At 36.5% G+C, this 18048-nt stretch overlaps 2 protein-coding genes across 2 annotated transcripts in view; both read right to left on the bottom strand.

Moving 5' to 3' along the window:
* Positions 1–430: 430 nt before the first annotated feature.
* Positions 431–4333, bottom strand: LOC108251958 (neural-cadherin-like). Its single transcript, XM_026821000.1, has 2 exons — positions 4269–4333; positions 431–1885 (listed from the first exon to the last, which is right to left on the bottom strand). Exons 1-2 carry the CDS (start codon positions 4299–4301, stop codon positions 431–433), a joined length of 1488 nt encoding a protein of 495 aa, XP_026676801.1. The 5' UTR covers positions 4302–4333.
* Positions 4330–18048, bottom strand: part of LOC103505750 (protein l(2)37Cc) — a 24900-nt gene continuing 11181 nt past the window's right edge. Inside the window, exons 2-4 of the mRNA XM_026820999.1 lie at positions 14280–14375; positions 13574–13739; positions 4330–4333 (exon numbers count right to left, since the gene is read on the bottom strand). Of these exons, the coding sequence (XP_026676800.1) occupies positions 4330–4333; positions 13574–13739; positions 14280–14367 (258 nt within the window). The 5' untranslated portion in view covers positions 14368–14375. The remainder of the gene's footprint in view (positions 4334–13573; positions 13740–14279; positions 14376–18048) is intronic.

The following is an 18048-nucleotide window of genomic DNA, read 5'->3' as shown; positions in this document are numbered from 1 at the left end:
TGTTTAGGTTGTACTCACAATGACAAAGCAACCAAAACACGGCCATGACTTTCATATTTTTTAATCACCACGTTGTTGCGCTGTGCTGTGTTTGGTAAATTATCTTAAATCTCCACTACGCAACGCTCGCAATGTTTCTCCTATGAATGAGGCCCAGAGCAAGTTTTATGTTTTTTAAACCATAGCGTGCATTAATCTGCCCAACACATCATCCGTCCGTCACTACTCAAATCTCTGAATACAAGACTAGTATAATTAAATTAAAGTTTTCAAAAAAGTCGAGATTTGAATCTAATTTCTTTTCCCTGATGTTTATTATAATAGTTGAAGAGTATTGAACATCTTCTGGAACAATACTAGTGCTCATTTGCTCCCGTATCCTGTACTCTTCATTAGTATGGAAATAAAATAAAAGTGAGTGCATGGATAATTAAAATTCAAGTAGTTTCAGTATTATCAGAACCAAGCAAGGAGCACGTTTTAATGGCATAAGGTAGTCTGTTGTCTGGGAACTAAAGCAATCTGTTCTATTCTGTAAAATAAACACTTGAAAGAAAATGAAAATCAAATCCAGAGTCTTACCTCCATTCGTTGCTTGATTATTGATGGTCACCCAGAAGTCAATCGTTTTCTCTGGTCCCAATTCTTCAAAATCCCATCGTTTCTTCACTCGCACATCTCCGTTTTCGTCGACGGTAATCCACGGGTTTTCGTCACGAATTTTAAACTTTTCGCGTTCCGTTTCTTTTTCGAGCGCAAAAACAATTCGACCCTCCATTTCCCCGTCCGTTTCCGAGAAGTCGATCCGTTTCGTGGGTCGCACAGCACGTGTTACCCGTCTCTTCTCAATCCTATGTGGTGCTTCACTTTTCCTATCAATCATTTGCAAGAGTTGCTCATCCTGGAGCACGGGAGAATTGAACTGAAGCCACACCTGAGCAGGTTCCCGGGCATATCTACTGGGTGATTGTAAGTCATGTGCCTCTACCGTCAGTTCATACTCCACATCATCAGAGGGCGGATCCCCCGTCAGCAATAACTCTCCCGTCTGAGGTACAATGACAACCAAATTACTAGGTACAGCTAATTTGTATGCAACTTTATCGCCATCAGCATCCGTGGCTGACACAGAGCCTATTGATGAGAACTTTTTCCAATGCGAAACATTTGAATTCAATGACGACTTGAGATCTCCCACGATAAACCGATACACCTTCTGGCTAAACACAGGACTGTTATCATTTTCATCGAGGACATCCACAGTTACATGTGTTTCAGCCTTGTTAATTCCTTTGACGTCAGTAGCTGTAATGACTAGGGAGTATTGCGCTACTTCCTCTCTGTCAATATCTCCACTTGTTACCAGTAATACACCGCTCTTGGACTCGGTACTGTTTCTAATCTCATGTGTCGTGGGGTTCTTCAGTGCGAATGTATGGTTATCATTGCCCTGGGTGATGGAGTATCTGACCAGCTGATGAGGATGCTTATGACTAGACGCCACCAAGATTGGTAAACCCTTCACCCCAGTCCCGGACTTGGAATTTTCCATTATTTGAGCAACGTACGTTTCGTTCGGAAAATTTAAGATATTCCTCCGATCCAAAACGTATAGCTCGAGTTTATGGGTTGAGGTACGATTAGGCGTTTCCTCTACCACGACTAGATTAACCGGCATGTTCACGAGAGGTGACAAATCCGATGTGGTCATCACTAAACCGTTCTCTAACACTGTAAAAAATTCCGAAAACCCTGTCTCCATAAGTCGATAATTAATAAACTGATCATTGTCGAACTTTTTGATTCCAAACCCGGGGTAGGTATCGTGCGGTAGAATGCTTACACTCCTCCGCTTTATCAAGGAAGCGGAACTTAACCCCGCAATGACCGCCACTAACCTTTGAGTGGAAGAGGTTTGGGTGGATCCTCTGCAAAAATGGAAACTTGAAAAGTGGCTGCAAAATAAGCCAATATACATCTATCTATTCGGATATATAAAAATCCAAAAAGAGTACCTACTATATTACCAACAATAGGTACATGATTTGATGATATCCACACTAGGGAACAATGAGTGCTCACATGTTAACACATTTTATACAGATAGCTTGATCAAGAGAGAGAAAAAAATTGAATGTAAAAATATTCCAAAAACACAAAAAAGTATTCATAATAATAAAATGTTTGAAGATAAAAAAAAAATAGCCCTAAAGGTAAACACAGATTTTATTTTTATTTAACAGTCCATAAATATGAAATATTAATGCATACCAAAAATTCAAATTAAATCTCCGCAGAGAGCATAGGTTCAAATCAGTATTATTCATATTTGTACAGGGCAAACGTTCAGAAAATAGATTATTAGTTATTCTAGACGTCTATAGGAGTGGTTCACGAAACAATATAATCGGTTTTGAAATACCAATTTTATGCCTAGCATTCCTACATAAACGTATTCAAATTTTTACAACCAAGTGCCCATGGTCTTCGTCTTGTTCTTTTGATTTACTTAAGTGCTCCAGATACGAAAATGTTTGCTCATAGCTAAAAGGGGTTTTGGGCTCCAGGATTCAGATGCCAAATAAGTTACAAGAGCTCGGCTGCCTATTCATGTGTGGTCAGTGGTCACCATGTAAACATTTTGGCATAACCGAGGGTTTTTCTCGAAATCTAGATCTACGATCTACAGTTTTCTCTGATACCTACCTAATGAAATAAAATTCACAAGTAGGTGAAGCAAAAAGCGAACAACTACATAAAGTACATATATGGGTAGTATTTTCAATCTCTCATTCCGAAAATGAGCCCAATCTTTGATGCGAAAGAAAAAAGAGGCACCAAAGACAAGCCCACAAATCTGCACGTCCTACCGTTCGGCTGGCCCTAATTAATAGAATGAAATAAAATTCACAAGTAGGTGAAGCAAAAAGCGAACAACTACATAAAGTACATATATGGGTAGTATTTTCAATTTCTCATTCCAAAAATGAGCCCAATCTTTGATGCGAAAGGAAAAAGAGGCACCACAGACAAGCCCACAAATCTGCACGTCCTACCGTTCGACTGGCCCTAATTAATAAGATTCGCGTAAACCCAAGGATAAGAACCTCTGAAACCTGTGAACCTAAAATAAGCGGGATCTCCCAGCTCGTTAGTTTGGTCAATACAATTTGGTCGCATTCTTTAATTAACGATCTCTCATGGTACCAGAGTTTGTGTGCTAAGCATCTTAGGATCATGTTTGTTTTTGAATTTCTTCTTGTGAGTGTGGACTGTTGGTCACGCACTTGAGCTACCAGGTCCGCTTTTAATTTCATATTTGAATGGAATCGCAATGAGTTGGCCCTGTTATTAGACATCTAACTAATTCACAGCAGCAATTTGTTTCTCATGTATGAATGTCATGCTCATGACATTCCCATGGAGTTTCGATGAATACGTTAGCTTGCTATGTAGGTACATATAATGTACTTTTGACTCCTTGTATTTTCATAAATAGGTATTACAAATTAAAGTAAATGTTCTCGATTTCCTTATACTTTATACAAATGAACGCAAAATAATGTAAAACTTCAATTTAGTCAAACATTACTTGAGAGCTCATCACTTCATTAGCCTTTAAGCCTTTGTTTACTTTCACATACTGCATAGGTACTGTACATATTTATAATTTAGGTACCCAAGGTACCCTGAAGTAATGCTTCGGTGGTGCCGGGGTGATTTTGTTAAAAAAAAAAAAAAAAAGGTACCCAAGGTAAGTCTTGGGAAGTAGTTTCAGAACCGTGATATGAAGGTAAAAAGGTAGGCTGTACCTAAGTTTAAAGTCTTACTTTTTTCTAGAAAAGAATAGATACTTTTAAAATAAATAAATAAAATGAAGTTTACTACAGCGCTTTTATTTACTTCACAGAAAAAAAAGAAGTTCATCTTGAAACTTCACTTTAGTTTAGATGCATTTTGAAATTCAAAAGATCTTTTATTTACTTCACAGAAAAAAAAGAAGTTCATCTTGAAACTTCACTTTAGTTTAGATGCATTTTGAAATTCAAAAGATAAAAAAAATATTATTTAAATAACAAATTTTCCTCTTCTGATAGCATTGGAGTGAACAAAAACGACGGATATTTTATCATAATTAAATGCAAGAGTTGAAGCTTTCTCAAGTGAAAAAGTGTAAAACTAAGAGTTGAGAAAAATAATAAAATAAAAACAATAATAAAAAAAGACTTTCCTAGTTTAAGATTACCTTGATTGAAAGTTTACTTCTCGACCGCCACTAAGGCGATCACTAGTCGCGTCATGACTTCTCAATATTCTACCAGTGTTCCATCATCTGAAACAGAAAGCAAAATACAAATGTCTATTAACAAAAATGTACAAACTATGACCACTTAACAATATATTTTTAAGTACGAACGTCCAATGATGTAGGTCATCATACAGTCATAGTTTGGTCCTAAGATCACATTATGATCAAATGACTAAGAAATGAGAATCATTATAAGATCACGTTACCAGATTGGACACCCAAAGAAAACTCAAGTTGCTCATTTTAGTGAGAGGAAAATATTCGTCAATGTTATAGAAATAAAGGAGATAGTGGTCTCATTTAAAATCAATCAGTAAGTAACATCCTAGCCTTCACTGAGGACCTATTGAAAGTAGATGAGATAACCCGATAACAATGGGAAAACCATTCCCACACATAAACTATACTGAAATAGCCTGCTGAGTGCTGAAAAGTATGCCTTAGTAAAAACTACTTCATGGCAGAATTACGGTCATCAAAGTTGTTCATGGAAAAGGGAAAGAAATAATAGAAAGTAAAAAAGGATAACATAGTAAACATCATATACCGCCACTAAGGCGATCACTAGTCGCGTCATGACTTCTCAATATTCTACCAGTGTTCCATCATCTGAAACAGAAAGCAAAATACAAAAAAATGTCTATTAACAAAAATGTACAAACTATGACCACTTAACAATATATTTTTAAGTACGAACGTCCAATGATATTTTCAATTTATAAATGTAGGTCATCATAGCGGGAAAATAAGAGCTGCTGTCCAGAAAATATCCAAACAATCTAAAGGTCCGTTCCCACCTGTCGTTCGAAAAGAATCGTGTCGTGCTAGTGGGAATACTCTCACGTAAATTAAATTGCCTACCGGACATTTGGGGGAAAAAATTAGATGAAACAATGGGACTTTTTTTGAAGGTTTGAGGAAACAATAGTCTTGGCCGACAAATATAAATAAGGTATCTTAAATAAAGGGATAAAAGATCACCATTTGATTTAAACACAACTTCACATACTAATAGCATAAGGGTTAACAAAATTACAATCATGTCTAACCTATGTGTTCATAGCATCTCATAGTGTTCTCCAGTTCCGAACGAAAGTAAACCTCTACACGACCATGAACTTCCATTACAACGCTCTACTCCATGTGATACTCATGTTATATCAGAGATGAAATTTTTATGCTTAAAAATATAAAACCGGAATTACTTGTAAAGCCGCGCCGGCCATAATAATAGATACCAAACACACTACAGGGTTTTTTGAAATCTTGTGGTAAATTGAATTCTATTGAAACCTAATACTTAGATACCAAACACACTACAGGGTGTTCAGAATCTCGTGGTAAATTGAATTCTATTGAAACCTAAGCCTCGCCAGCCTAGTTAGCTTGGTTGGTAGCGCGTCTGCCTTGTAACGATTTATTGGTTCAGAATCTCGTGGTAAATTGAATTCTATTGAAACCTAAGCCTCGCCAGCCTAGTTAGCTTGGTTGGTAGCGCGTCTGCCTTGTAATGATTTATTGTGACCGATCCAGGGCCAAGATGACCGGAGCGACAATTCGTGTTTAAACTCGGTTTAAGTTAAACTTTTAAATTAAGCACGAATTAAGCATTCTGATTTGTCGGAAAAAAGTTAATCAGATTGTTTAATCCAAGAGTTCAGCTCCAGATACGAAAATGTTTGCTCATAGCTAAAAGGGGTTTTGGGCTCCAGGATTCAGATGCCAAATAAGTTACAAGAGCTCGGCTGGCTATTCATGTGTGGTCAGTGGTCACCATGTAAACATTTTGGCATAACCGAGGGCTTTTCTCGAAATCTAGATCTTTTTTATTTATTTATTTACACGCTAAGCAACAAGGCCATGTGTGACACACATAAACTATACTGAAATAGCCTGCTGAGTGCTGAAAAGTATGCCTTAGTAAAAACTACTTCCTTCACCAAATCACCACCTATGTACTTCGAAACGCTCAAGAGTCAAGACACCACTCTCTGACGTTCTAGAAGCGTCTCATTCACTACTTGAAATTTCAAGTAATCAAGCAACTTCATTTGCTTTTTAAAGTGATATTTAATTTGCTTTTAAAAGTAGGAACCAACCGCTTTGGAGCCATTCAGCGGAATACACATGTATGGAAGTGAGGAACAAATTGCTGTTAATAGAGATAATCCGAACAAAGTAAACTGTACACAACTATTAAGCTGTAAGTACCAGGTAGACACTGAAACAATAAAATTACTACATGACCTCTGAGTTACTTTGACGGATTAGGTCAAGCAAAGAAATTGTACACACTCAAGACAACATGAAACAAATACATACGTTTAATACTCCTGGTATAAGATACTAAAAGTAAGAGAAACGAACACGAGATCCTGACCGGAACAAGAACCGTAGGTGTGGAGTGTGGATGTGATAAAGAAATTTTTGGACATTCACAGATAATGGAACTGTAAATAACATCATTATTGTTCCAAAAATTCTGATAATTTTTTTCCAAAATTTATTTCTTGCCCAGATTTACAAGCTTGGAATCGAGCCCAGATTTACAAGCTTGGAATCAAACCGAAAATAGATGGGTGCAATTTTCTTAATCAGATGAAATGTTTCTTCATTTTTTAATCGCCAAGTTTGATCAATATATGAGTTAAATACAGGGTTCTCATGACAGACCAGAATTTAGTGTGTTGGGTTTTATCGTGAAAGTTCCACAACAGTCGAAACATTTGTTTCGCAACATTAGCGCAACTGTTGCAAATGTTTCTGGTGTGCACAACACTGACAAGAGTACTTAAGTTACGACTTGCAACATATGAGCGTTGTCAAGTTGCTATCGAACCCTGTACTCTGGTCCAGGCTACGAAATGATATCACGTCTCTGTATCAACTTCTGATACCGTTTCCAAGAGACGGGACTCTGTGAGAGGGAATGTAATGTAGTGCATGACATACTGTTGCAAATGTTTCTGGTGTGCACAACACTGACAAGAGTACTTAAGTTACGACTTGCAACATATGAGCGTTGTCAAGTTGCTATCAAACCCTGTACTGTGCTGTGTCCTGGCTACGAAATGATATCACGTCTCTGTATCAACTTCTGATACCGTTTCCAAGAGACGGGACTCTGTGAGAGGGGAATGTAATGTAGTGCATGACAAGACAGGATAGGAGAAAGAAAGCCGTTCCAAGAACGAACCTTATCTGTCATAAAATTCGCTCCGTGCGGGAATCGAATCCGCGACCTGCTGCTCCAAGCTCACTAGGCTGGCTTTCATACTTTAAGAAGGACCCTATATATGTACTCTGTTATACATGTACAATATGAACACTATACAGCAGTATACACACAAGATGAAAGTCGACGGGAGAAAGGAGAACGTGAGAAGAGAGAGAAAGGCAATGGAAAGAAAGAGAGAGAAAAAGGAGGGAATAGATCAGTTGCGACAAGATGAAAGTCGACGGGAGAAAGGAGAACGTGAGAAGAGAGAGAAAGGCAATGGAAAGAAAGAGAGAGAAAAAGGAGTGTAATGTGTGGAAGATTCGTCTACGTGTTTTATCCCCGTACAGTCTCAACTTAGAAGTAAAGTCAAATAAAAGTCAAAACCTTTGAGTTGTAATGTGTGGAAGATTCGTCTACGTGTTTTATCCCCGTACAGTCTCAACCTAGAAGTAAAGTCAAATAAAAGTCAAAACCTTTGAGAAAGACAGGATAGGAGAAAGAAAGCCGTTCCAAGAACGAACCTTATCTGTCATAAAATTCGCTCCGTGCGGGAATCGAATCCGCGACCTACTGCTTACAAGGTAGACGTTCCCTCCAAGCTCACTAGGCTGGCTTTCATACTTTAAGAAGGACTCTATATGTACTCTGTTATACATGTAAGTGCGGGAATCGAATCCGCGACCTACTGCTTACAAGGTAGACGTTCCCTCCAAGCTCACTAGGCTGGCTTTCATACTTTAAGAAGGACCCTATATGTACTCTGTTATACATGTACAATATGAACATAAGCATAAAAAAACTCATTGGTATCTTTTCATGTGGGTCAAATAAAGTACCTAAGTAACCAAATGATTGACTTCATGCATGTAAGTAAGTACTTAAAGTAGGTAACTCCTGAGTCTTGATAGACGGAACTGTAACCTGTAAGTAACTGTTAAGTTCTTATAGTCCCGAAAGCGAAGAGAGAAAGAAGACAGGATAGGAGAAAGAAAGCCGTTCCAAGAACGAACCTTATCTGTCATAAAATTCGCTCCGTGCGGGAATCGAATCCGCGACCTACTGCTTACAAGGTAGACGTTCCCTCCAAGCTCACTAGGCTGGCTTTCATACTTTAAGAAGGACTCTATATGTACTCTGTTATACATGTAAAATATGAACACTATACAGCAGTATACACAGGGACCAGTGAGTCATATACCTCTCTCATCCCCTCAGACGCAGTCTCCCCTCAGTATCCCGTATTCCCCACAGAGACATGTGGTGTCTTTGTGCCACACTTCAAACTACTCGATGGAAGAAATGCGAAAAATGCAATATGTCTCATCATAATGTAATTATATTCAAAGAGAAGATGAACAAAGAGAGAGCAAGACCTCGGAGACCTTTTGAGGCGGAAACATAGCAAGACTTCAAAAAGGAAAGTTTCTGAATTTGTTTTACTAAGGGTCGTGTAGGTATAGGTAAAATAAAAAAAAACTCCCTACATTCATTATTAATCTAATATAATTATATGTAGGTACTAAGGCAATACTTATACCTATTGAGTATTGATCCAAGGTAGGTACATAGATATAATTGTTCATCATCCCATTCAGTTATTTTGCACAAACATTGGCTTTGTTATTTTTTACTGACGTCACGGCATACGCTCCCGTACGCGATGACGTCACATCAAATGTCCCGAGGAAAGCTCCCTCGCAGGCAACGCGTTAATGTGCTGGAAAAATGAGGACCAACGGAATTTTTCTTTTTCTTCTACGACTTCTAGATCCCGAGATAAATCGATTTAAAAATACCTGTAAATCTTGAACTCTGACGTCACGGCATACGCTCCCGTACGCGATGACGTCACATCAAATGTCCCGAGGAAAGCTCCCTCGCAGGCAACGCGTTAATCTGTTTGTGCGCATGCATTTCTGCGCAATTCATGTTTGTGCGCATACGTTTCTGCGCATCTCCTGAAGTCTGACGTCAGAGTTCAGGACTCTGACGGAAAATGAAAATTGAATTTTGGACCTTTTACAGTTATTTTTTCGGAGTTTTGATCTCAGATTTGTATTTTTCACAACTTTTTTTTTCATAGAAATCGACCTTTTAGTCATAAATTTTACCCAAATGCAACTGCTCCATTCTGGAACAAGATAAGAAGTACCATCGCATCGGGAAGGAAATAATTTAATACCCAAGTGAGAAACCGAGAAGAAGCAACATAATAGAAGGTATCTACTGAAGAATCAAAGGAGAAAGGAAGAAAAGATATGAGAAAAGAGGAAAATCACTGGAAGGAACAGAATAAGATATGAACGGAAGGATAATAGGGGAAATGCCAGGCTCCATTCTGGAACAAGATAAGAAGTACCATCGCATCGGGAAGGAAATAATTTAATACCCAAGTGAGAAACCGAGAAGAAGCAACATTATATATATAGAAGGTATCTACTGAAGAATCAAAGGAGAAAGGAAGAAAAGATATGAGAAAAGAGGAAAATTAATGAAGAATGATCTGGAAGGAACAGAATAAGATATGAACGGAAGGATAATAGGGGAAATGCCAGACCAGACTAGACGAACTCAAATTATAGGCAAGTAAAGAAGAAACAGAGACAGACAGACTAAAATGTTTTTTTACTTATCAATTGGGTGTGAGAGAATGTTTATTGTAAATTTAATTAACTGGTTATTATTCTTATTTAATATTTCCGCTGTTAACTTCGCTCCATATTGGCTTTGTTATTTTTTAGAAATCTAGACAGATAATAAAGGACTGGGTTCAGCCTCTCTAAATATTCCTTTATTTCTCAATTACCATGAGAAATATCAGTTTACATAAGTCTACTACTGTATTTCTGTAGGTAGGTATGTATTTTCTCTACGTCATAAGCACGAGTACAGATTTCCTGCAAAGACAAAGGTGCAGTAAGTAGAGAACAATGGGGGATTAGGATTGGAGACATCCAAATAAAAACCATATAGGATTGGCTTTGTTATTTTTTAGAAATCTAGACAGATAATAAAGGACTGGGTTCAGCCTCTCTAAATATTCCTTTATTTCTCAATTACCACGGGAAATATCAGTTTACATAAGTCTACTACTGTATTTCGGTAGGTAGGTATGTATTTTCTCTACGTCATAAGCACGAGTACAGATTTCCTGCAAAGACAAAGGTGCAGTAAGTAGAAAACAATGGGGGATTAGGATTGGAGACATAGTTCTGTTATGTTTCCGTTCGTAATAAAAGACAAGGAGAATGGCGAGGCTTTTGTAAAGCTTTGAAAACAAAATAGCAAACGGAGAAAAGCCCTCAGGAATGCAGAACATATCGAATAACATAGACGAAACAAAGTCCAGCTATAGACTTTATAGGAAATACTAGTTCTAGCTAAGTTCAAGTATTGTCATCTAGATTCTAGAAGAAGGGAAAAATCCAAGAGGGACCGAAAAGGAGTGTAATAAGAGAGACTGCTAAACTTCTAAGGATATATCGAATAACATAGACGAAACAAAGTCCAGCTATAGACTTTATAGGAAATACTAGTTCTAGCTAAGTTCAAGTATTGTCATCTAGAAGAAGGGAAAAATCCAAGAGGGACCGAAAAGGAGTGTAATAAGAGAGACTGCTAAACTTCTAAGGAAAAAAGAGAAAGGAAAGAAGAAATGAAAATCAAAACAAAGGAGAGAGGGAGAGAAATGGGTGAAGTTAAAAGGTTTATATTGCAAAGAACAATGTTGTTTAGGCTTCTGTTTTTATAGTAGTTCAAACTTGAGAATACAATAGGAAAATAAAAGGTCATTAGCTCCCCATTCAAACAAAATAAAAAAGAGTCGAGTATTTTAAGGTAACTGATAATACGGTACTCGTTTAGGCTTCTGTTTTTATAGTAGTTCAAACTTGAGAATACAATAGGAAAATAAAAGGTCATTAGCTCCCCATTCAAACAAAATAAACAAGAGTCGAGTATTTTAAGGTAACTGATAATACGGTACTTCATAAATCTTTTGAATTTTTTTCCTTTCTTTCAAATTTCAACATCAAAATAAATGCATCTACCCCTCTTCTTACCCTTACCTGTGATTTTGAATGAAGTGAGAATTTTTGTAGAGAACATTTCAAATCTTTCTCACAAATTGTGATGTGCGTCACAATATAACCTAATGATTCAACTTAAAAGGTTCATATTTTATGGCTCCCTCGTTGAGTAAAAAGGAGGAAACACAAATTATATATTCACACCGGGATAGTGAAAAAATCATTTAGATTACACAAATACCAAACATTTTTTCCTCTTTTTTAAAAGAAATTATATATTCACACCGGGATAGTGAAAAAATCATTTAGATTACACAAATACCAAACATTTTTTCCTCTTTTTTAAAAGAAAAAAAATTGTTTGGGACAAAATAATAAAATTAGATCAAGATCAAAGATAACATGGGCACAGACCTACGTGCATTGTTTTTTGATCTCAATGACGATTACTTGAGCCTTCCTACATTCTTGAAATGGTTTTTTACACGAATCCGAGTGTTGTTAGGGATTACATTATTTAAATAGGGTCCTAAGACCTGCATTTATGATCTTCCTATCTTGGTACTTATAAAATCCCTATGTACTCTATGGTTAATGAGAACAATGAGAGATTTTTGAGCATCCTAAAAGGTTGGGTTGTTTGGAATGGTGGGTTGTTAGGGATTACATTATTTAAATAGGGTCCTAAGACCTGCATTTATGATCTTCCTATCTTGGTACTTATAAAATCCCTATGTACTGTATGGTTAATGAGAACAATGAGAGATTTTTGAGCATCCTAAAAGTTTGGGTTGTTTGGAATGGTGAACGGACGGACCCTTGGATCTCAAGTTAACTACACATTGCAAAATCCATTTGTTTTGAATTGTCATTCAAATGACTGGAGGAATAAATTATTTAAGTAGGTAGAATATGAAATGAAAAAGCTCAAGTAACAAATGAAGAAGCCTAACTAACTATCAAGTAACAAATGAAGCGGACCCTTGGATCTCAAGTTAACTACACATTGCAAAATCCATTTGTTTTGAATTGTCATTCAAATGACTGGAGGAATAAATTATTTAGGTAGAATATGAAATGAAAAAGCTTAAGTAACAAATGAAAAAGCCTAACTAACTAACAAGAACAAGGCATGATAACATCAATGATCTTACCCATTAACATGGTCTAGGTAGAATATGAAATGAAAAAGCTCAAGTAACAAATGAAGAAGCCTAACTAACTATCAAGTAACAAATGAAGAAGCCTAACTAACTAACTAACTAACAAGAACAAGGCATGATAACATCAATGATCTTACCCATTAACATGGTCTAACAACTTTCTTAAAAAATATCATTTATTCTAAATATGCAAGAACCAATAATATCATGGTCAAGCTGCCTGCTTAGGTAGGTATTCCATGATAGCATCCAAATTCAAATGATAACAATGGAAATGTTTAACTAGTACCTAATACTGTGTTTATAATAAAGCATAAAGCACAGCAAGTGCTCTAATGTACATAGCTAGAAGAGTGGGTGAGTAGTAAGCAAAGCTTCCAAGTAACTTTTAAAGAAAATAATTTCTGGCAAAATCCAAAGAGTACATGGCTAAGCCAAGAGGATAACAACATGAGTAGGTAGGTACCTATCTGTACTGGAACCAATAATATCATGGTCAAGCTGCCTGCTTAGGTAGGTATTCCATGATAGCATCCAAATTCAAATGATAACAATGGAAATGTTTAACTAATACCTAATACCGACTCAACACTAAACTTTAGGAAAGTACAAGGTACTTAGTAAGAAAATTGGAAAGACCTCAAGGGTATAGAAGGGATGGTCAAGCTGCCTGCTTAGGTAGGTATTCCATGATAGCATCCAAATTCAAATGATAACAATGGAAATGTTTAACTAGTACCTAATACCGACTTAACACTAAACTTTAGGAAAGTACAAGGTACTTAGTAAGAAAATTGGAAAGACCTCAAGGGTATAGAAGGAAAAGATATGTAAGTATATAGAATTAACAGACCCACCTTTGCTTCCAGTAATGACAGGAACATTCCTAGGTCTAGACCTGATGTCAAAAATCACAGGTCTCTGTACCCAGGGAACGAAAAAGTGAGTGCCTTCTCCTACCACAGCATTTTTGATTCCTGTGAATCTGTCGAAAATGACAGCTCTATGTCCTCCATCCACTGAAACAAACACAGATCGTTTATTAAGATAACTATTAAATGTAATTATTTAGTAAATAGTCTGATTTGTTAAAATACCATCCCCCCCTAACTTTTTTGAATGCTTTTATTTAGTGTACTTTACAAGGACAGCAATTATATATGTAAAGAAAATACAAATTTTCGACTTTTGAAAAAATTTGAAAAGACGCGGTTGAATTTCTTGGTAGTAGTCCAAAGAAGAATAAAAAATTCAAAAATAACTCCTGCCGCTAGCGGCAAAATTCATCGCAAGAAAAAAATCGCTTGGTTGCCGCGCGGCAGCCGCAAAATAAAAATCGTGCGGTTTTGGTGTGTCTAGGCCTTAACTTTTTTGAATGCTTTTATTTAGTGTACTTTACAAGGACAGCAATTATAGGCGAAATTCATCGCAAGAAAAAAATCGCTTGGTTGCCGCGCGGCAGCCGCAAAATAAAAACCGTGCGGTTTTGGTGTGTCTAGGCCATTATATATGTATGATATTTTCCATCAGTGTATCCACAGGCTGGGTATAAATCTTACCATTGTAAAGTGCAGAATTGACAACTCCTCCAACCAATGCTACACCCAGACCTATTTGTCCAATTCTGTTGAAAATTGTTGCAGCCATTTTGTTACCTGAAAATAAATTGTTTTATATGAATAATTTTCAGACAGTAGATTACATGAAGTACCAACACATTTATGAGAGAGGATAAAAACAAAATTTTCTTTCAGAGACCACTTTGAAAAAAGGAAACTTTGTTGATGAAAATAGGCCTGACTGTTGGTGGAGACTGCCTGGAAACTACTGGTCGAGTATTCCAGGCCACTTGCCTGATTGATATAATGAGACAAGTAGATTACATGAAGTACCAACACATTTATGAGAGAGGATAAAAACAAAATTTTCTTTCAGAGACCACCTTGAAAAAAGGAAACTTTGATGAAAAACTACAAACCTTCAGGGAATGTGACAACTAGGTATCTTGACAGCAAACAGCTACACTTCTCAAGTAATACCTAACATTCTTTTTAGTATTGAAATGGACTTTAATTCTTCCAAAACAGTAACCTTCTATGGGGCACACTGTCTCAATAGTTTCATCCAACTACCTAGGTAGGTACTTGTAGTCTTTTCTTGCACACCATTGTGCTTTTCTAGCATATTCTCTAAAATTGTGGAGGCACCTTGAGATAGAGGTCTTATCGTCTCACAATTGAAGAGAGAAGTCTCCATTGATGAAAAACACCCCACAGGCTATTGCTAAACCAAAACCAAATGGTTTGATAGGTTTTTCAACAGTGTAAAAGGTTTATCTGGTAGTGACAATCACTCCAAAATATTATGGATTTGATAACTTTCCCCTATAAATGGACTGCTGGAGTAATGAATGTAATGATATAAAATTGAACAAAAACGCTCAAAATTTCATTGGCCTTTTAGTCAATACCTATAATAATTGGGTGCAAAATCGTCACACTTACATAGTTCATTACAATGATGTTCCCACGTTAAGTTTCTGGCCCTATAAATGGACTGCTGGAGTAATGAATGTAATGATATAAAATTGAACAAAAACGCTCAAAATTTCATTGGCCTTTTAGTCAATACAAAATCGTCACACTTACATAGTTCATTACAATGATGTTCCCACGTTAAGTTTCTGAAAAAGTTGAGCATACTTTTAAGCAGAGGATCTGTGTACAACGAAAGCTCTTTCTTTCTACATGATAAGCTCGGAAAAATTCGGAAAATCAATATGGTGGTGTACAACCCTATTCAAAGCTCCAAAGGGAACTTTACCCTTGCTTTTATCACGAAAATTAAACTTATTTCTTGATAAGCAGATTTTTTTTATTATTATTTAAATTCACATTAGAGCACTAGATATGTAATAAGGTAAATAATTAAAATTGGGCATTTTCATTTTCAGTAGAGATAAAAACATCCCGGAATTATTTACTTATCAGAGCTTTCAACAAATCATACAGGAAGGCATGTTTTCTTGGACATTATCAAACAGGATTGTTGTATTTTTATCGTTATCACATCAAATAAACCCTAGGTAAAGAAATGAACAACATACTTACAATTATTTTAAAAGGTAATCCAATACAGCCAGTAATTAATTATTAATCCAACAAAAATAAAAACTGGAAAATTAATTTTTTCACAAAAAAATTTAACGCTCACTTACTTCTCGTCAGAACAAAGTATGACAGTCAAACAGAAATAAAATTAACAAAGGTAAAAAGGCCTTGATTGTGACTGGTGCTGTTTGGAGAAAAACGCATCTTTAGGCCAAAAATAATTGCTGAAAACAGGTTTATGTATGTACGTAGGTATGATGACTACAATCACAAACAAAATTACTAGGGGCCTAGGGACCAGAATATGATACCTAATAACGCTCAATCCACACCTCAGCACAGTCAAAACAACACTAGCGCTCGGCTTCGTCTTGTGTTTGGATTTTGAAATCACAAATCACCCTCACGATACACTTCCCCTCCCTGGAGTAACGACCGCACGGATGCTGCTTCTTCTAAAATTTCAGGCCCGGTTGCATGGTCCCCCGACCGGTCCCACTTGTTCGAAAAAAAACAAGCTGGGTCCGTCCCTCCGAGAATTTTTTAGCCCGTAGTTCATTCGATCGTGGTTAAAGAATACCTAGTGTTGGGAATAATCGATTATTTCACATAATCGATTATCAATAATCGATTATGAAAAATAATCGATTATTCTAATACGTGGAAAAGTCATGAGAAAAGTGCCTTACCAAGGGGGGGAGGGGGGGCACTTCTTGTACTTTTAGCAAATAATCGATTAATCGATTATTAATCGATTAATAATCGATTATTCTAATACGTGGAAAAGTCATGAGAAAAGTGCCTTACCAAGGGGGAAGGGGGGGCACTTCTTGTACTTTTAGCAAATTCAACCAGTTAAGACCAGTTAAGTCTGATGACTAATGATAACTGAACTAAGAGCTAAATAATAGCTCATCTATTGAGGGTGTCACAAATGTCATGAGAATGATGCTGACTGGTGACTGGCGGGTTGTGTTTGTGCTTTGTGGGCATACGTTTCTGCGCAGTTTTTTCTGCTCCTCCGCTAGCGCGCTTGCATTATAACGCTACCTAACGGACGAAAAAAACAACTGCGTAAAGTCTGACGTCATACATATTTGCACTCTTTCATTAGAACGGAAAATAAAAATTGAATTTTCGACCTTTTAAAGTTATTTTTACGGAGTTTTGACCTTAGATTTGGATTTTTTTCCCAACTTTTTACATAGGAATTGACCATTTATTAATAATTTTTACCCATTTGCAACTGCTCCATTGGCAAAAATACCAAAATGTGATTTTCCGATTATTTTTCATAATCGATTATACTTTCGATTATTTTTTATAATCGATTACGATTACGATTATCAATAATAATCGATTAATCGATTATCATAATCGATTATTCCCAACACTAAGAATACCTATGTACCTACCTAATTTGTTCAATATTCAGTTTATTATCATTCTTGATTTGATTTTACTTTCATGTAATGATTTAAAATCAAGACTAGAGCCCGTTCTCCCTTTATTTCCAATATAATGTTTAAGTCACCCATCCATTCATTGGCCTTGCTCGGCGTAGCTTAACATAGGTGACGCTAAAACCGGTCTTAAATGATCGACTGAAGTCTGAAGTGTTATCTAAAACTTTCTCGCTTCGAGTTCATAGGTGGTCGCGACAAATTTCGAGATCAGAGCTCTTTTGTGTGAGAAAATGTGAAAAAAATCCCCCAAAAACCAGTTTTTTATTTATACCCTGTTTATACTGCCAGAATGAGACTGAAAAGTCCCTTTACTCCCGCAGTCTAAATAAGATCTTATGTATTTGGTACAAAATTGGTGTACTTATAGCGCAATTTCATGTTTGTGCGCATACGTTTCTGCGCATCTCCTGAAGTCTGACGTCAGAGTTCAGGACTCTGGCGGAAAATAAAAATTGAATTTTGGACCTTTTACAGTTATTTTTTCGGAGTTTGACCTCAGATTTGTATTTTTCACAACATAGAAGGGAAAGATATGTATATAGAATTATAGACAGGTTTTACCTACCTATACTTAAGTCTGATTGACTGAAAAAAATTGTCCATTGTCCATTGTCCTAATCAAGCAACTTCATTTGCTTTTTAAAGTGATATTTAATTTGCTTTTAAAAGTAGGAACCAACCGCTTTGGAGCCATTCAGCGGAATACACATGTATGGAAGTGAGGAACAAATTGCTGTTAATAGAGATAATCC

This window comes from Diaphorina citri, unplaced genomic scaffold, assembly GCF_000475195.1.
Source record: "Diaphorina citri unplaced genomic scaffold, Diaci psyllid genome assembly version 1.1 scaffold192, whole genome shotgun sequence".
Lineage (NCBI taxonomy): Eukaryota > Metazoa > Arthropoda > Insecta > Hemiptera > Psyllidae > Diaphorina > Diaphorina citri.
Note: the sequence above shows the minus strand (reverse complement) of the source record. Positions and strands in the feature narration are given on the sequence as shown.